The sequence below is a fragment of the Cheilinus undulatus genome, linkage group 20 (assembly GCF_018320785.1).
Source record: "Cheilinus undulatus linkage group 20, ASM1832078v1, whole genome shotgun sequence".
NCBI lineage: Eukaryota > Metazoa > Chordata > Actinopteri > Labriformes > Labridae > Cheilinus > Cheilinus undulatus.
In genome coordinates, this window is record NC_054884.1 from 36,623,292 (window position 1) to 36,643,659 (window position 20,368).

The 20,368-nt window shown below is 39.4% G+C and overlaps 1 protein-coding gene across 2 annotated transcripts; it reads left to right on the forward strand.

The window, feature by feature from the left end:
* Window positions 1–1,446: 1,446 nt before the first annotated feature.
* Window positions 1,447–19,774, forward strand: grnb (granulin b). 2 transcript variants are annotated; one of them, XM_041815456.1, is made up of 17 exons: window positions 1,447–1,584; window positions 1,869–1,936; window positions 4,858–4,998; window positions 6,847–6,987; window positions 7,754–7,867; window positions 9,718–9,859; window positions 10,002–10,111; window positions 11,208–11,337; window positions 11,423–11,514; window positions 11,727–11,886; window positions 12,161–12,258; window positions 12,605–12,838; window positions 15,755–15,991; window positions 16,285–16,548; window positions 16,631–16,864; window positions 17,144–17,401; window positions 19,496–19,774. In XM_041815456.1, the coding sequence occupies exons 2-17, from the start codon at window positions 1,934–1,936 to the stop codon at window positions 19,640–19,642; spliced, it is 2,505 nt and encodes an 834-aa protein (XP_041671390.1). In that variant the 5' UTR covers window positions 1,447–1,584; window positions 1,869–1,933; the 3' UTR covers window positions 19,643–19,774. The 2 variants fall into 2 exon arrangements, with proteins under 2 accessions (XP_041671390.1, XP_041671392.1); XM_041815458.1 differs by lacking the exon at window positions 1,447–1,584 and adding an exon at window positions 1,627–1,718.
* Window positions 19,775–20,368: the final 594 nt, after the last annotated feature.

A 20,368-nucleotide genomic window follows, 5' to 3' on the forward strand; every position in this document is an offset into this window, starting at 1 on the left:
TTACTAATGGGAAACGTGTTATCCATACGCACACATACATTATTATTTTTATTATGATCATAAAGACATCCACAAGAGTGTCCTGGCTAAGACAGGCAGAAGCACAGTCATAGTCACAGACATAAAACAAACATAAAAATACTACAAACACACATCAACCAAGACAGAGAGCAGAAAGTTATCAATCAAAACATCTACAACCTGATGCATCTTCCTCCCACACCTTTAATCTACCTTTAAAACAATTTAAAGAGACCAGCTCCTCCAGATGTATTTTCCTACAGATGATTCCAGGCTGCAGGAGCATCATAACTGAAACTCCAGCACTTTTTACATGAATAAAACCACATAATTATGATGGAAGCAGGTTAAGTATTGCCATATGCAATATCCTTATAAATAACAATATGCCAATGATTTTTTCTATGACCAGCCAATGAAGGCCAACCAACTCAATCATACAGAATACAATGATGACTCAAGGTTTGTTACAATTTGGAAGCCCATTTCGGCCAAATAAAAAAGAAAAAATGTGAAAGTAAGGCAATTCTTGAAAAACAGATGTTAAATCAACATTATGAGATAAAAAGTTGAAATAATGAGATAAAAAAAATGAGATAAAAAATCATTATGACTTTCTCAGAATTCTGATTTTTGACTTTATTTCAGAATGTTAATTTTTATCTCCTAACTTTGACTTTGTATCTGATAATTATTACTTCTTATCTCATTATTTTGACTTTTTATCTCAGAATTTGGACTTTGTAATCTCACAATTATGACTTTAGTATTTCTTTAATTTGACATTTTATCCCATAAGTTTGACTTTATTATCTTATAATTTTGACTTTTTATTGCACAATCATGACTTCTTATATCATAATCATGACTATTTTTGTCATAATTCCGACTTTTTATTGCATAATCATGAATTTGTATCTTAGGGGCATAAAAGAAGCAGCAACAGGTCTTTCCTTTGCTGCAAAAGAAAAACAATTATCTCTAAAGTAAAGCCCAGATGCAACTTAAACTTCTTTACTCAATATGAAGGTTAAAAGTCGAAGAATCATCAACCAAAAACCAAATACATTTATAAGAAGACACAGGCTCAGTCCCATCACCCTGAGATGTGGAAATGGTGGGCAGATTAATTCACTTTTTCTTTGAGTTCATAATAAAGTGATTATTTTCTGATTATATCTTTACATATTTAATATCAAGAAATAAGTTAGGTAATGAAAAATTTGCCCACTCCGTTTTGATTCAAAGTTCAAATTTGTAGGTTGAAAATAGACATGGGAAAAAGTAACATTTTCTCTCCACCGCTGTATTTAAATTAGTTTTATATCAGGAGTATTTGATGTTATTTATGTAAAACATGTGATCGCTTTCTACCAGCTGCCGTTAGCTGTGGTATCTCTTTAAACCATAAAGTCACATGTTCGCGTGTCATGTGATAACTGAATTGTAAAGCTGAAAAAAACAGCCTTACACAGCTCTGCTTTGTGCTCTCAATCTTTCTGAAACTCCTTCAGGGACCACATTTATGTGACAAGGGTGGACTTACTGCACCGAAGCTAACAGGTGAGAACAACACTCTTATATCCCACGAAGAAGAACAATATCCGCTTATTCCACAGACACCGGCTAGCTTCACTGTTAGCCAACTAGCATGCTAGGCTAACTTGTTTTTCTTTGGATGAGACGTTAGCTCTCTGGTTAGCTCGATTATTTAATTTTACTGCATCGAAAAGATATTTTAAAGTTTTGTCAAGAGTTTTAAAATTGCTGCACGTATGTCTTTTGATATACTGCGTATTATTTTCTTTCCAATAACCGATGACTAATGATGTTTTTGTTGTTTACAGGTTGTCAGAGGAGTATGCAGCACAGTGCTCTTTGTTCATAACTCAGCTCAATCCACCTGTTAATAATGGTAATAATACACTCACTTTTATCTAAATATATTAGAATTTTCACTCGTTATTCTGTGAAGTAGGTGCAGTGAAAGAAAGTTCAGAAGTAATTTAATCAAACTACAGAACATTTGTACATTTTTAATGTTCTTCTACTTGTTTATTTTCATTTTATGTTATGTTCAGCGGCTACTGCACTCTATTTTAGACTGAAAATAGTGTTTATACTGTAATCTGTCTACTTTAAAGCTATAGCCTGACTGTATATCTATATATGTGGTTCAAATTGTTATCAATAAGGACAAATGTGTTAACATGGGTGGTATTGTTGACCCCTTAGGAGGCTGTCACAAGAGTATGCTAGTGATGCACAGTATTGAACTTTTGCTGATATCTGATATGCCAGTGTTTTCCAAACTCATTCTGGCTGACAATGATACCAGTGTACATGGAATTCACAGCTGCATCTGTGTTGACTAGCACCATTCCTATTGACTGACATAATGAGGGTATGAACCAATGTCAGTAGCAGATTCTTATCTGTTGTGTCATTTCAGTTTATGTTGACATTTATTGCTGATTCAGAAAAGAGATTTATTACTGGACAGAAGATCTGACCTGTTGGGCAAACTCCGATCTGTGTCATGTTTAGACATGAGGTAAAATGTTGGCACTGTGGGAGTGTAACCCCAAAAGAAGTAACTTAAAAAGGACATCAGCAGGGTATTTGACATTATTGGTGCTGGACAGCAATTTTATTTTATACTTTATTATATCTGTGCATCTTTAATATATTTCAATTAAATTCAGCCAGGTTGCATTATATAGCACAATTTGTATACAAGGTAATCCAGCATGTTTTGTGCGTTTAGAATATTTATAACTTTAGGAGTACGAAGAGTTTTATGTCTGTTTTAGAAACAGAAAACAAGACACACTACATTTGATTCCTTCATTAGTGATAGATGTGTGATTTTTCAAACCTAAACATTCAGTAGTACAAAAAACGAATGGCCTGCTTCAATTTTCAAATTGCAGAAGGTTCAATATTTCTTTAACCTGAATTTTATGTAAAAATATCTGTTTGAAACTTTTTTGCAGCAGAATTATGCATTACATACTATGTAATCTTTTTAGTGGCGTATTTTAACCCTTTAAATGCCAAAGTCGCAAAATTGCGACAAGCAACATTGCTGAATTAAACAGGCTCTAGCTGCAAATATGGTGCCTAATGTTACTATTTTACACCAGGAGATGACAGACATGAGTAACTTCAATCCCAGCAGCATTTGTGGGTGTGTTTCTATTCAAAGATTTGGAGAGAGAGAGTTTTGAAAGACCCAGCCCCAGTTGAGGAGACAAGGAAGCGGTGGTTGTAGTTGGAGCGTAACTGAAAGGAAGAGAGCCAATTATAGCGAGAATACTCGCCACGCTGGGAGGAATAGAGGAATATTCACCCTCTGACATGACATTCAGTCATCCGGTGAAACCATGGGTGAGACTGACGCCGTGCGCCATGATAGTCCACAAGCAGCACGTACCCAGGCAGATGCTTTGCCTCACCATGGCCGGGGAGGGAGGGGAAGTGGTGGGGGTATCGGGGTGGTCAAAACACTGCGAAGAGTGACGGAGGTAGGGAATGAAAAACACAGCAGAGGTAGGGGCAGCCATGTTAGAAGCCGTGGGAGAAAACACACAGCCAACAGCAGTGGAGGCCACCTGGTGATGTCAGAATATGCAAATTAGATGAGTGAATTTACTCCCATCACAAACTTGGAGTCATACTCATTTACAGTATGCCTTTATCTCCAACCGCTTTCAAGTTACAGCCTTTTGAAATCTTGATTTCAAAATTGAATATTTTCTTGAAAAAACTCTGGCACCCAAGGAGTTAAAAATAGTGTACAAAATCCTGTTTTCTTAATTTTTGTATGTTTTACTTGTTAAATATGAGAATTAAATACAAATTATGATTCCCTTTACTAACACAGTTCATATCCAATTTGCAAAATGAGTCAAAATCATCACAATTACATGTTTTTCTCACAATTGTTCAGCCCTAGTTTAATCTAGTATTGTGTTTGCTAGAGTATAGAGTGAGTTATTGCTTGTTTTTGTCTGAAAGTGCATGAGATGAGGAACTTAAGAATAAGCACATATTAAATCGCAATCGCAATGGGTAAAAACAAAATCACAATTAGATTATTTCCAATTCATCCCTAAGGAGGCTGCTGCAAAGAAGAAGTGTATAGATATTTACAGCGACAGCATCTCCACTCTCTCCAGCAGAACTACTCTGCAGGCTGCTAATTTTCTTTGTAGTTTTTGCTTATAAAATTCCTCACTTTTCATTTTACAACCTCTCTGTGTTTCAGACGTGATTACTCAGTAAACCTCAGTTAAACCCTAAAGTAATTATTGAACACAATGAAGTGACTCAACTAATCTAGCAGACCTTACACAACAGAAAAAGCTGTTTTATTTCATGATTAGTTATAATAATGGAACCAAAAATGCCTGCCGCTCTACTCTTCCATATTTTCTAAAACCTATAAAATCTACTTTGACTAAACAAGAGCTAGAGAACAAAACTCCTAAAAGTGAACCAGTTGTACGCTGGTTAAACTGTGCGCATTGTGACTTTTCTTATAGTATAGCTGTGAATTATGATAAGACACACCTCAGATAAGAGTGTTAACATACATGAAGAGGACGTGACCTTTCTGCATGAGTCTGTGTCTTTGTTTAGTGTTGAAATCCACTTTATCAGCCAGCATGTTTTTGCAGCTGCTGTCCTTTTTTGTTACCTTTGCTCCAACAAAAAGAAATAAAGAAACGTAAAAAGATTAGATAAAATTTGTTGACTATAGTTCAGGATCTTTGCATGTTGTTAAACTGCTACCACTCTGCCGAAAGCTTTTTCTCTTTTCTCATTTTTCAGACCATGCAGATGGGGATAGTGCTTTTAGCTCTGCTGGGCCTCAGCTCAGCGCTCGTCTGTCCTGATGGAGGCATGTGTGAGGACAAAAACACCTGCTGCAAGAACACCGCGGGAGGATACGGCTGCTGCCCGCTTCCTCATGTGAGTTTTTATTTAGTCACATGTCTGATGCCATTGAGAGATAAAAATTAAGCTCATGGTAGTGCTTATTATGGCTAATTCAGGCAAAGTTGAAGTGGTATTAGTACAGGGGTTCTGGTGCTCTCCCTTTGAAAATAAACGTATGTCCATTGGGTTAGTTTTGTTCATTTTCTTTTGTGCAAAGCTGCCAATCAGACCCTGTTGTTGACCAAACTACTGTGCTGAAACTGCTGAAAAAGGCTGTATCGGTTCACTTTTTTCTGACTCAGCGGCAGTTTCAAGTAAGAATATGAACCGACCTTGATCTAGGCTAGCTGCATTGTACTTTTTTTTTTTCTTTACTTAACCAGCTACCATAGCAAGTCAAACGTGTGAAAGACCACAGGCAGACCTGATGGTTCTTATGAAACTTTTTAATTGGATGAGCTGGTCATGGTTCAGAGGGATTAACCTGGGCCTTCTCCTGTACTGTCTTGATAAGCTCCTTCAGCAACTTTTGTCCTTAAAAATCCTTGAAAACTCTTGAAAATTCCCTTTTTTTTTTGCTGATCTGTAGGGTTATTATTGATTAGAAAGAGCATGATAGATCATCACTTGGCAAGCTGGAAATAGCCTACTTGTGATAAGAAGCAGATTCCCAGTGCTGTTCCAATAACCTTTTCTCATCAACACACCTTGACCTGGGTGAAAGTTATGTCCCTATCCTTTTTGATACCCTTTGATATCCTGCTGCTAACTGAAGTAACGTCAAATCTAGCAGGGGTAGAGCCAGACTTAGTTACTTTGGTGCCCAATTAGAAATTATTCAGAGTTAGCATGAAGTTTGTGTGCATATATTGTCCCTGCTAGGGCTGGGCATTTAATCACAGATGAGATTAAATCGCAATATGGCATGCTGCAATCTACAAATCACCGATGTTGCAAAAATACTTTGACTTGAAATATGTCAAAACACCAGTTTAATACATTCGTTTTTTTGCAGCTGCAGAGATTTTATGCACATTTTGGAAACATTTAAGTGTCATTTTTTTGATACAATGGTTTACAAAAGTTGCCCTTTTTGTGTTTTATGTATGTTTTTCTTAATAAAACAAGTGACATAAAAACAGTAATCCTCATTCAATAAATCAGTCGGTGTCACAATTGCAATATGAGCAACAATAATTGCAATTATATGGAAATTTTTTTATAATTTTGCCCAAGTTCATTCTATGTTATTGATGAAGTTTAGTTCAAAGAAGTCATACTCCTAGCCACGATTGGCAGATAGCCAGCTGACACCAATTATTGCCTCCCAGCTCCCACAGCCAATCACAGCTCTTTCTCTCAACACAGTGATCTATTTAAAGATGAAGCACTGCTCACTAATCCAAGCTGCTGCTGACAAAGCTTTACCTCCTCCACCCCATCCTCCTCCTTTATAGCATAAAGCTTGTTGCTCCCTCCTATTCAGATTCTGCGACTATCGATTCATTGCTTTTCACCCCTATATGGATAGATGTATTTATGTCATAAATGTGTCTATCCCTATGGGGGTTTCTAGCTATGCGCTCCCTGGAAAGTCGAAGCATAATGCTTCACTAAATATTGGTTGTGATATAGAATGATTTATTGCTTGAATTAGTTGAAAAATGTACAAAATGAGGTACCTAATATAATCACATATCAAATTGCAATTGCAATACTGGGAAAAAAATCGCAATTAGATTATTTTTGCTAATTGACAAGCCCTAGTCCCTGCTATCATATCTCCCACCCATATCTACTTTTTAGTTGTTGTTTTTATTGGTGGAATTTACTCTCTGAGTGTGTAAATATTTAAAGTTCTTTTATTTGAATCCCTTCTAGGCTGAATGTTGTTCAGATCATCTCCACTGCTGCTACAAGGGGACGACCTGTGACCTGGTTCACTCCAAATGTGTCAATAAGACGGTTTCTCTGCCCTGGATGACACGGGTTCCCACCAAACAGGCCCTGCTTGTCCCACAGGTATTTCAAACAAAGGAAGCTGTATGGAGTCGAGTTGTGTCATATTTCGGGGTCATCTCTTATTCCTGTTTACTTCTTGACTCATGAGATTTTTTTATTGCTGCAGAAAGAATTGTTTACAAATCATGAACCTTTTTTTAGATTTTATTATTCATACATGTAGGCCAAACTATTGATCCATGGATACCCACTATTTAACTGCAAACTTGCTATTACTTGGGCATGAAATAGAGGGTTTTTTAAATCTATATTCTTTTCATATTTATTTGAAATACATTGACAAAGATCACACAAATCAGTCTTTTCATATTTTTTTTAGAGTTTTTCCACTTAATTTGATCTGATCCTGCAATGACAAAAGGGGAAAACTTTCTCAAATTTTTCTTGTGTCAATAAAAGGTTTTAAAAAACAACAAAAATCCAATTTTTCACATCAAAAAGGTAAGCAGAGAATCTGTAAATTTCTTGGGCTTTTGCTTTTTAGAATTTGGCATGCCTAAAAAGAGACAAAAATGATCAAAATGGTAAACCATTTAAGTTATTTACTACCATAAAAACTAACATTTAGTTAACAGATAATCCAAGCCTTGCTTATCATATTTTTTTTGTTGAAAAATTAGCATTTTTATCTGTAGAGAACACAAGAAAGACCTTAGATTTCTAGTTTTATATTTACTGGAAATTAAGCCAAAATAAACCGACATGCTGTTTTTTCTTTGTGTGTTGCTGTCATTGATATTCCTGGGTCGTGTGTGCGATGTTTCAGCTTGAGGAGCGAGTAAAAGCAGTCATTTGTCCAGACAAGGCGTCCGAGTGTCCGGATGAGACCACCTGCTGCCAGCTTCTCGACGGCTCCTGGGGCTGCTGTCCATTAGTGAAGGTGACAAACATGAGCTTAACGTTACATACACGAGCTGACCCCAAACATTTCACACCAAGAAGCATATTACACAGTCTGCTGGTCAGAGACTGAAGCTGAAAGCTGCTTCTTAAGGCTGCCCGGGATGACAAGAAACATGTCATTTATGATCATGTTGTTGCTGCCGTTTCTGTTCCTTTTACTCTCCCAGCTCATTGCAAATTGCACTCAGGTGTGCTGCAGCCAGAGGATGGGGGGAAACTATAGAGACTAAAGGAGTGAGAGAACAGAGCTCATGTAACAGTCAGTGAAGTTGCATGTTATTTCAGGGGATTTCTTTGCAATATCTTCAGACTTGCATCAGTCTTGATCTGTTTGAACGTGTTCGGTCTGCAGCAGAATCCTGCAGCCCCTTTACTTTTCCAAAGATGCTGTAGACCCTTGGCTCTAAAACCACTAGGAGATGGTACTGCCTCTCACTCTGTCAGCTTTTTGCATAGTCTCAGACCTCAAGGAAACTGAGCGTTAGCTAATAGCACACAGTGACAGAAAAACAAGAAGCAGATGTATCAGCCTCCTCACACTGCAGCTGTTACATACACTCTGTATCCTTTAGGCTATACGTCATACTGTAGCTATTTCCAACTTGGCCCGTCTTCTTCCCCTGGCATGTACCACCAGCCTCGCCCTGTGTCTCTCTACTGTCCTTGGCGCCTCTTTTACATATTTTTCCCCATGTACCCTGTAAAAATCTCAGCCGCAAAGCTTTAATGTCACGAAGTTAATCAGCAGATTTTGCCAGGAAGAGCTCACTAATACTTCTTTTCCACCAAACCAGCCAGGACTCATGCTCAGCTGGAGCCAGAGCCAGATCATGCTCAGTTCAAATCAAGTATCATCAGAAAACTGGTTTGTGTTTCCGTGACTGGAGCTGGCCAGAAAGCCACATCAATACATCACTGTATATATGAGTGTGCATTTCCATTTTCCCAGCAACACCAGTGCAAAATTCAGGCTCAGAAACAGAGATGGCAAATCATGTCAGTGCAGCAAGTGTTGCAGATATCTAGTCTACACTGGTCCAACACATTTTTGCTTTTGTTGTGACTTTTTTTGATCTGGTTCCAAGAGACTCTTTCTGGTTATTTGTATATTTTTCTTCCACTCCCAGCCATAGTTGTAAGCTTGTAGGCCCTGATGCAAACTAGTCATCTCCCCTGGACCTGCAGTACTTGATGCCACACTGGAACCATTTTTCAGTCTCAGTGTTCCTAGTAAACTGGTACTTGATTAAGCACCTCACCCCTTATCAGACATAGAACTGACCTGGTGTAAGGTGGTATTATTGAAGAGTTCTTGGCACCTTCCAAGATTTGCATGCGTACAGCTAACAGCCCTGTTATGTTAAATCTCTATGTAATTTTGAACTTGATTGCACAAAGGACCCATTTTCTTACAGTAATATCTATCACTCTGAGATGTTCAAAAAAGGCTAAATCACAATGTTTGTTGTCCAGTCAACATCCAAACATCTATATTATGACAAAACTATTAAAAATATTCAAAACTCTAAGGGAAATTGCAATAATATTCAGTATTTTGAAGGCTTTTCTATGACTATAAAATAAAGTTGAGCAGCTGCTTTATGCATTTTGGCCTTGTTTTTTCCTTAAAAATAACATATTTGAAAAGATTCATGTTTTTATGGGGAAAGAATAAAGGTAGAGAGTAGCTTAGGCTGTCAGAGTACTGTTTTAAAATAAAAACAAGTCTGTATATCACATTGAATAGCAATGAAGTTGAGGCACAAAGTTGTCCTCTTTCCTTCCCTGCTGTGTCCTTGAATGTCTGAAAGGATTTCCTCTCTGCAGGCGGTGTGTTGTGAGGATAAACTTCACTGCTGTCCAGGGGGAACAAAATGTGATATCGCTCACTCGAGGTGTGTGTCCGCCTCACTGGAGTCCTTCCCCATGCTGCAGAAAATACCTGCCAGGAGGAGGGACAGCAGTACAGGTAGGGATATCCTACTGGATTTAAACAATAAAAAATCAAATATACTAATCTACACTGAAACCTATCTGTCCTGTTACAACCATACGCTGATGATACTGTATTTATACCTAGTAATTGTGCTTTTTTCTTTCTGTTTCTGCAGCCTCTAAAGTCTCTGCAGTTACCTGCCCAGGTGGTAGAAGCAGCTGCCCTGATAGTTACACATGCTGCCTGCTAACCAGCGGAGACTACGGCTGCTGCCCGTATCCAGAGGTACACTCAGGGGAGCTCTGATCCTGATATAGCAGAGCTAGAAGGATTTTAATAGTTAGACTTATTTAGTTTGAGTCACTCTCAAGGTTACTCTATCAGAAACACAATCTTTCTCATTTTTAAAGTCACATTATGTCAAAATTTGCCTTAAAATGTCATAATTAAAGGTCAGATACATACACTTTTTCAAGCATTTCTCACAAAATATGTGAACCTGGCCTGTACACAATCTCCCCAAGAATTAAAAAAAAAAATCCAGCCCCCCCCCCCCACCAATTTCAGAAAATGTGTGCTGAAACAGCTGTTCTCAGATTCTCACCTCATGATTTCATGTGGGAAGTTAGCCCCGCCCCAGGTTCGGTTGGCCCTCCCTGCTTTGAAGAAAGTTCCACCCTCCTCTCCTGATCCTCCTCAGGAGAGGCACATCTATTAAGCCACATCCATTTTCTGAGAGGGGTGGAGTCAGGGGCGGAGTCAGACAGCTCAGTAACATTTAAAGCCATAAACAGCTCGTTCTGAGCAGAGCTGAAACAGAGGTTTTTTAGACATGCAAAACTCCAAAACTGGAGTGTTTTTTCAGCAACAAACTTCACAGATATGTTTTGTGGACCTCTGAGAACAATATAAACTTGTCTTAAAGGGTAAATATGTGACCTTTAATCTCCCACCATGTAACAGGAAGTTAATGTAAATCAAACATACAGGGTAAAAGTGCCTTAAACTGTATGTTTGTTTAGAAACCCCTTTAAACATCTCTGAATGCCTATATCAATAATTTTTCAGCAGGCCACCTACTGGTAAGACCCGGTAATGCATGCATGGCGTGCTACAGTTGGTTGGTTACCTCATGTGGCAGCCCTAGCCATCATTTGCACGCCATGGCATTAATTGAAGCTGTAAAATTTACAAATAAAGCTCTGAAGGGATTTCAAGTTGGTTACTTTGGGTGCAGCAGTATTTTTACATCTACTTACTGTGTTTGCCTGGAAAGATCTGTTTAAAAACACTGTTTTGTGTTGTTAGCTGTAAATAATGATGGTATTTGCTCCAAACTTTCTGCATATCTTACTCTATTTGTTATTCTGGTCATGTACAGGCCATATGCTGCAGTGATCACCTCCACTGTTGCCCTAGCAACACTCAGTGTGACCTTGAGCATGGTGTCTGCAAATCTGGTGAGACACACCTACCGCTGCTGAAGAAGGTTGCAGCTGTGCCCAATGATGGTGAGTTTTTAATCTTAGTAATACAACTCACTTCTCAGTATTTATTTAGTTAATGTGAACTTAGTCTGTCTTCTTGTCCTGCCAGTTGAATGTCCAGATAAGAAATCAGCGTGCCCTGATCAGACGACATGCTGTCAGATGGCAAATGGCACCTACGGCTGCTGCCCGATGCCTGATGTGAGTAACAGGAAATCAGTGATAAGATGGTTGACTTTAGTGCAAACAGTTTAAAATACTCAGGTCAATCCAGAATCCCAGATTTAGTGTTTTGGCACAAATGCACATCATTTGTGGTTAAGGAGGAGTATCATTAGGGGTGTCATTTTCGATAAAAATCAACAGATCCCATCCCTGCTTTTACGTTGACTTTCTTCCCTCTCATCTTTCAGGCTGTCTGTTGTTCAGATCACATCCACTGCTGTCCTGCAGGAACACAGTGTGACCTCGTCCATGAGGCCTGTGTGTCACAAAGAGAGTCCAGCGAGTTCATAGAGATCAACACTGCAGGGACGGAGCTGATGGAAGTACAGAGAAATGACAACTCTAAAGGCAAGGCAGCACTTCTCTACTATTAACAGACAAAAATCTTAATATTTAGATGGTACAGAAGCAAATTCTGTTGATTAAGAGAGGTGTTTGAGGCTGCAGAGGAAATTATCTGCTTGCAAAACGCGCCCAAAACTTTGTTAGGATGTTGATTGAAGTTGCGTGCCGTCAAATGTTGTTGACAGATTTTAAAATGGCACAAAAGTCCAGAGGAAGTAATTTAGTTTTGCTACACTGATTTTGTCATGTGAAGCAATAAAAACTGTTTGTCTTTAAGGTGGTGCCGTTCCCTGCAATGACTCTGTGGCCTGTTCTGACGGGTTCACCTGCTGTAAATCATCAGCGGGTAAATGGGCGTGCTGCCCGCTTCCAAAGGTACCGACATGGTGATGTTTGCAATGATATAAACGATTATGAACTAACACACAGATTGAGTTTGTCTCTCTGAGGCTTTAAAGGACACTCTCTTTTCTGCTGAGTTTAATTTTTAGTCAGCATGTTTCTTGATAAATGGGTTTTAACCTAAAAAACTTTAGAGAGTTTGTTTTGTTGAAACAATCAGGGTGTCAAACTAAGAATCAACAAGACGAATGCAAATATTTATTGAGTCTTACCACATAAGAGCTTTATTGTTTATTACTAGAAATGTTTTCATGCACGCACAGACATTTATTTACCTTTAGGTTGCTGAAATAATATTTGCACCCTCTTTATTCCGTAGGCTGTGTGTTGTGAGGATCACCTGCACTGCTGTCCTCACGGCACCGTCTGTAACCTGGCCACCTCCACATGCAATGATCCTTCAGGCAGCACTGTGATGCCCTGGCTTGAAAGGGTTCCCGCCTTCCCTTTCGTGGCCGAGAACAACAAGTGTGATAAATCCACATCGTGTCCAGGAAAAGCCACCTGCTGTAAGACCACCAGTGGAAGCTGGGCCTGCTGTCCTCTGGCTCAGGTAAGGCTACAGCAGCCTGCAAAGTATTTTTTTGTGTATTTGGAGCAATAGGAGGCATGCAAATTTTTCTAGCTAGATGAGTGTCAAAGAAAAGACACAACACACTTTATGGGATTTAGCATTTTGTAGTTTGCATTCAATCATTTATTTCAGCAGAGCACAAGCGTATTTTGCTCATATCCTGAGAAATTTCTGTGCTTGCATTTCGTCTTTGACACAGTCATGCAGACTGGCACCTCTCTTTACAGTCCGTCTGTTACGCAGCGTCAGTATCTGAATTTTGGCTGAGCTGCTGAGTCTCTAACCAGCAGAAGTTATTTATAATTGCTTCCTTGTTTTATCCCACAGCCTTTTGGCTTTTTTTTAAAGATATTTCCCTGAAACATGTACTGTTAAAAGGCAGCTTTTGTCCACCAGCAGACTTTTAATAGCCCTCCTATTTTAAGTAACACATGCCATGTGCATAAAGCATGCTGCTCTTTTAGTGCAAAAGGACAGTGTAGACCAGTACATCGATTTTTCCCTCCATCAATAGACTGCTCTGTTCTGTTCCTGGACAAAGTAAGAAGACGTGCCTGCAAGCGTGTTAATTTAACAAGCAGGGATGAATCCAGACTTTATGATTGGGTCAGCCTAGGCCCTTAACGCCCTGGAGGTTGCATGAAGATTGTGTGCGTACACACAAGGAATCATCAGGTTTTATATAGGGCTGTAGTCCACCAAAGAAAAACTTGGTCAGCTGAAATTACACCCACACACTGGCCAGTGAGTTAATAAAACGTTTGATAGTGTTTCATCAAAATCCTGCTGGTGGTTCAGATGAACTAGAAAATATATAAAAGCTTTCTGTAGCATAATGAATCATTTTTTACTTTATTATGCTGTGCTGAAATAATAGAAGTTGGTGCACCTGCCTATAGTCGTATGTTTTTTGTGATCACTGCACAGTAACTGTGTAGTGTTAGGCTACTTCTAAAGTAATGTGCTTTGGACAATACAGTATCTGTTATTTTTAGGTTTGATGGCACCAAAAGTACTAAGATTTTTAAGAAAAAAAACCTACATTCATATTTCAACCCAAAGCTGCAGAGAGAGAGAGAGAGCAGTGATTGGACAATCAAATAAGAGCGAGTGCTGGAGTCCTGTTGCGAAAGCAGAGTGATGGTAACCCTCAAAAGAAGATAGAAACTCACTAACACCACTGCACACACAAAGCGGAAGATTCGGGATTTGTTTGATGCTGAAGACAGGCCTCTCTCTGCCTGCTCCGTCCTCTCTGCTCTGCCCAACATCACAGCCTCCATCCTCGCTAACTGTTGAAACAATAACAAGTGCGACTCGTGACCTGCAAGAAAACAACACGATAGGTTCGTGCAGACAAACGCCATCACGTACACGTAAAGTAGGAAGTGCTGTGAAAGGTAGCTGTCCGCATTACATCATAGTATATTGTTTTTGATGTGTGCGCTTTTTACTACATTTCTGCAAAAGGAAGGATATTTCTGGAAGGAAACAGTACTCTGGGACACATTGAATGTATGATATGTTGTTACTCCCCCTGGTTTTATATGCAAAAAGAATTATTGCTCTGTCTCATCTCCTGCAGGTTTTAAACGGTTTCACCAGTCAGCTTTTATTTAAGCATCTCTTTAGATGCACCTTTTAACACAAATGTCTTCAACAGACAGAAAGGAGAGGAAAGAAAGAAAGCTATGTTGTCTGGTCTCTAAAAGTTTCCCTTTACCTACAGACTGGTGAAAGCTCCATAGACCTAATACCCTTAAAATGTCCTGGAATGGAAAAAAATATATATAAAATACAGAGCAGAATCATTGCATAGCCTTCTTCTAGATTATTAATAATAATTCAGAGGAAATATTTTATTTTGGGAAGAAAATACACTTTATTTTTAAGAAAAGCTTATTCATTCTGCCCTTTTAGCTAGAAATGGAGTCAGATTTTGGTATGTTTTTACTGTTAAGAGAAATTTTCTTATGTGCAGGTTGGAAGTAAAAATAATTAATATGATAAATCTATGGGGTTTAGATGTCAGAGTTCATTCTTTTGTTGTCCTGGTATCGAAACAGATGACATTGTTTGATTTTTAGCAAGTGTCATCTCAAAATTCAAAATTCTGGTAATGTGACAAATCTATCATAAACTGTACAATCTAACATAATGATTTTTGTTTCATCTTATTTATAAATATATATCAATAAGACTCTTTCAGCCTGCTGTGTAGTATCGTAATATAAATACTGCTAAGAAAGCATGCAACCTTTATTTTTTCAGGGTGAACTGAAAATAAGTTTGCATGGCAGAACATAAAGAATGACTTTCTGGGGTTATAAGACATTGTTTTGTCTCTCCTCTGCTCTCTGTCTGTCTATAATAGACACTGGTGTTAAGGTGTGCATTTTAATGAGATCATATAGAGATTCCCAACCATTTTTTATTGTTTTATTTAACTAGGAGTATTCCCACTGAGACACAAAAACCTTCTTTACAAGCGAGTCCTGCCCAAGGCAGCAGCACAGCAAGCTCCACACATGACAAAAAAACACAGCAGGGCAACAGAGTCACAGTCGATCAACAAGTCAGCCACTTTCAGTAGAAAACATGTGCATATACTGGTCAAATGTTCCCTAATTCTAGCTTTAAAATCTTCTCAACTAGTGCAAGCTTAAGATAACATGGAGCATGAACAGTAAAAGCTTTTTAACCAAAGACAGAACGAGTAAGAGGATTCTCAGACATGATGAATCCATAAGAACGAAGGTTACAGCTACTAACAGTTTTTGGAGTCAGTTGAGAGCAAAGATTTGAGGGTAATTCATGTAAAATAAAGATATAACAATGTCCATCCTTCAACCAACTTTCTCAGACAAAACATATGTATGTGTTTGACTCATCCAGGCTGTGTGCTGCGATGATCACATCCACTGCTGCCCTCACGGCACTGTCTGCAACCTGGAGGCTCAAAGCTGCAACGACCCGTCGGGCTTCTCTCCGTCCCTCCCGATGGTGGAGAAAGCAGCGGCTCTGAGGTCAGACGTACAGGATGAGAAATGTGACAAGCAGACAATGTGTCCCGGAGGAACCACCTGCTGTAAGAAAGACTCTGGACAGTGGGCATGCTGCCCCCTACCTCAGGTTGGTTATTACTTCACTGTGTGGGGGGCAGGTCTCTGCAGGTTGAATGATGCTGCTGCTTTAGGACTTATTTATGTTACGGGCTTTGCCTGTTGGTATAAAGCATTAGGTATTACAGAAGCAGGCTTCCAGGAGTGAGAGTCCTGCTCCCTTTTTGGATTATATACTCTAATGACCGGTTTACTTAAAGTCTTAATGTCTTCAAAGAATGTCAGAAAGCAAGAGCATATCCGTCTAATTTAAATCTGAGACCAACAGGCATCGCTAAGATGTTTTAAATTTGTTCTCTCCAGGCTGTGTGCTGCACTGATCGTGAGCACTGCTGTCCAAAAGGCTACAAATGTAACATAGCTGAGCAGACGTGTGACAAACCCGGAGCCCTCAGTCTGCCCTGGCTGCAGAAGATCCCGGCTCTGCAAACGGAGAATACCTCGGCTGTTTCTGGTTCTCGTCGACCCATCAGGAACATGTGCGACGCCCAGACCAGCTGTCCAAAGGACACGACCTGCTGCTTCATGGACAGGACAAAGAAATGGGGCTGCTGTCCTCTGCCAAATGTAGGAGAAAATTTAGCATCCTCACACTCGAAGAAAGCTGAACATGTGTTAGATTTTTAATATCATCTCGGCTGTTTTTCAGGCGGTGTGCTGCAGTGACGGAAATCACTGCTGCCCCAGAGATCACACCTGTGAGCCCCACCGCTCCTCCTGCTCTAGGGGCCACCATGTCGTCCCATGGTTCACCAAACTGAGTGCTCTGACCGAGCCGAGCTCCGTCAGGGATGTTAAATGTGACGACAAGAGCAGCTGTGCTTCAGGAACGACTTGCTGCAAGCTGGAGACGGGAGAGTGGGGCTGCTGCCCGCTAGTTAAGGTCTGTACAACTCAGACAAGCTTCTAATACATACAGTCCCATGCAGATGCAAAGTAGTCATGCAAATGAAAGATTTCTCCTCATAGACTCCAGGGATTTTTGTGCAGATCACATGTTTATAAACAATTCGATAACCATTCATACATGTATATCCTGAGTTCACCTTGTTTTTTATGTAGTTTTATGTTACTCACTCTGAACATTGTGGTTTAATCCAGATGAACTATAGTGGTTTAGAGTCTCACACCAGATTAAAGTCCTTGTTTTGTCCCTGATCAGGCGGTTTGTTGTGAGGACCACCAGCACTGCTGTCCTCAGGGATACACCTGCAACATGCACACAGGAACGTGTGAGAAGAAGATCCAAGACTGGCTCATCAGCACCCTCCCTCAGACCGAAGTGGTACGGCCTGATCCCGCAGTCACAGAGGATGACACAGACGTACCATGTGACAGCTTGGGGGTGTATCACTGCCCCCAAAGAGACACGTGCTGCAAGATCTCAGCCACCGAGTGGGCCTGCTGCCCTTCTCCCAAGGTAATCTTACACATCCGCCTGTAATAAATCATTAATGGTCCATTTTAGTAAAGTAAAGATGGATTGTGTAATAGATTTAAAATGGTACGACCCTCAGGAATGTGGATAATGTGACCAGTGAGCATTTATGACACATGGACCAAAGAATGTCTGCAGCTGAACTGAGAGCGTCTCTGTTTTCTGCCTCGTCAAACACCCATGTCCCTTTAATTTTGTCCTGTTTTTCTGTTTGATAACTCAATAAATATAACTCTTAGTCAGCACTGTGCTCCTCACATCTTTGGAGGAAAGCTTTTAAATAAAAGGAATCTTACATTATCGAATGTATTTTATCACAAAACCACAACTTTTAAGCTCACATGATTTTTTAGAGATATGTGAGTGACACAATCTGTCACTTTTGATTCCATTTATTCAAAAAATGATGCATGATTTGTATTTGTGGAAGCAAATTCTTTTATTTGCACCTATTCACAACACTAAATGCAACTTAAGTGTATCTTAGCATTCATACTAGGCACTTCATACCAAGTACGTCTGACCCCCAAAGTCTACTTTGTTTGTAAAATGTTAGTGCTGCATACCATGCTCAAGCTTGTTACACTTCTGTCAGCACTTGACTGGAGAAAAAATTTGTCCTTGGCCTTTGTTGGTGCAAACTGGCCTTAAATTTGACCAGAATTTCAAGATTATTGCATGTTTGCATGTGTAAAAAAGGCATTGAACACAGAGAGTTGAGGTGAGAATGCACATTTTACTCATAGTAAAGGAATGTGAAAATTTAATTTTTCAAAATCATCATTTAAGAGAAGACTGGCTTAAAGTTTCTCTGGGTAGCGTTCATTTTGTGTCAGTTTTGGTGCCACCTGCTGATGAAGCAGGATATCTTGTCTCTTGAACATGTGCAAGTAGGGTTTTTAACCAAAAAAATCTCCTCCAACATCCAGTTTAAAGACATACAAATCAGAAATTTAGATTTTTTGCAGTGGAATCTTGTATGAATAATAATATTTAACTGTGAGCAGCATATGGAAATAATCAGTCTTGTTTGCTGATAAGGTCTTACAGTTGTTTCATTATTTATCTGTTATTTAAGCAGTTAACCCTTCGAACTCAAGTGGCACACACCTTTGTAAATTGCTTGGTCACTTTTGAACCATAAGTCATAGGCACTTTTACTCCGAAAGCCCTCCGTTTTGCCTTTCTGATGATCTTCTCCATGCGTTTGTAACTCACTAGAAATTTTTCTAGTGAGCCTGGAACTTGGCTGACTTTCCGGTTGACTTTCTGGGGTCTTTTAATATTAAATCCACACCGGTAACTCTGATACTGGACGTCTTTTTATCCATTTATAATCCATTTTTCGATCATTTCCTCCAGTTAGCCCGTTAGCCCACTGTCAGATTGTCTCTTTGTATCCCAGAATGCATTGTGACGACCAGTGGGAAGCTGTTCCATCCTCACGTCATGCTTTGCTGAACAGCGCATGTGCACGGACTGAGAAACTGCAGGAGAGAGTTTGAATGACTCATTATAGAGAAAAAGAGACACGGGGAGGCCAGGACATGTCCCTCAGAGTCACTGCACCTTAAATAATGAGTCATATTCCCAAAAGTGCAAGGACTTTTTTTTGTAAAAAAAACTTTTTGTCATAGAATTAGTATTTTTAATTCTTTAGTCATAGAGAGATGGAAGAACAAGTTTGTGCAAAAAAAAAAAAAAAAACACTCTTAGTCATTCATGCCTACTGTGTCTAATACATAAAAATCTTTTGTTTTAATTCCCGATTAGGTTTTTTTTAGTCTCTATAGCCCCATTACTTTTTTAAAATTCAAGCGACACTGCTGCGGCACACATATTCTTAAAGCCAAGGTTGTCCTGAAGAAAAGGATGTTTAGAGCTTGACTGTGCACTATAGGGTTGACACTTTACAAGCTTTTTAAGACAATAAGTCCAGGCAAGACACAATGGTGAGCTCTAAGGGTTAAAAACTTACAGCTGCCTGTTGATGTCTCAGTAAGTTAGCGTCCAGCTCTGAATTTACTATTAATACTATTCCGTCCTTATTCACGGCTTGTTTTTCTGTTTTCTCAGGCTGTGTGCTGCTCAGACTCGAAGCACTGCTGTCCTGCAGGATTCTCCTGCGACATGAAGTCTAAAAGTTGCACCCAGCACTCCCCGCTGTCCTGGGACTCTCTGTTTGGGGACAGAAACAAAGACTTTACTCCACATGGACTTTAATGTTTAGACTTATCTGTATAAACCTGGGCGTGTGTCATCATCCCATCTACAACTCATTTAGTCTATGGACATGAAGGGTTTTTTTTCCCACACTCACAGTTTGTTCGGTCATTAAAGGAAAGTATTTACATGGTTCTGTTATCCTGATTGTTTTTGGTAGGTGTGGAGGATTAAAGGGTCAGTGGACCAATCAGAGAGCAGACAAAGGGTCAGTTGCACAGCCATCTCAGACAACATTTATGTTACATTGAATTTCTTACTGTCAGCAAATTGCAAAGAAAAAAAACCAAGTTGTCTGTTTGCAGCACTTTATGCCATTCAGTCTACGCAGTTAGCCGACTGGTTTCTGTTTGCAAAGTTTTACATTAATCAAGTCGTTATTTTGCGTATTTTTTCTGTAGTTGTGTTGTTTTCATGCAGCCTGAAGGCTCAGGTCTGTAACCTGGCTAGAGCCTCAAACTTCAGGATCAGGATCCTCATCAGCAGATCTCATAAACCAGATCAGACAACCTAAAAAGCCCCTTCACTTTGCACATGCACAGAGGTAAAACGTGCATTTGTTAGGGATTATTTTCTGGATGGATGTGTCCACAGAAATGAAGGAACCTGTCAGTGTGACAGTGGTGTGTTTTTGACAATACTGGTTAGACTTTTGGTACTTAACATGGATCTGTTTGCATTCATAGCTGGTCTCTCTGGTCTCTTCCTGGGATTTGTTGACAGTAA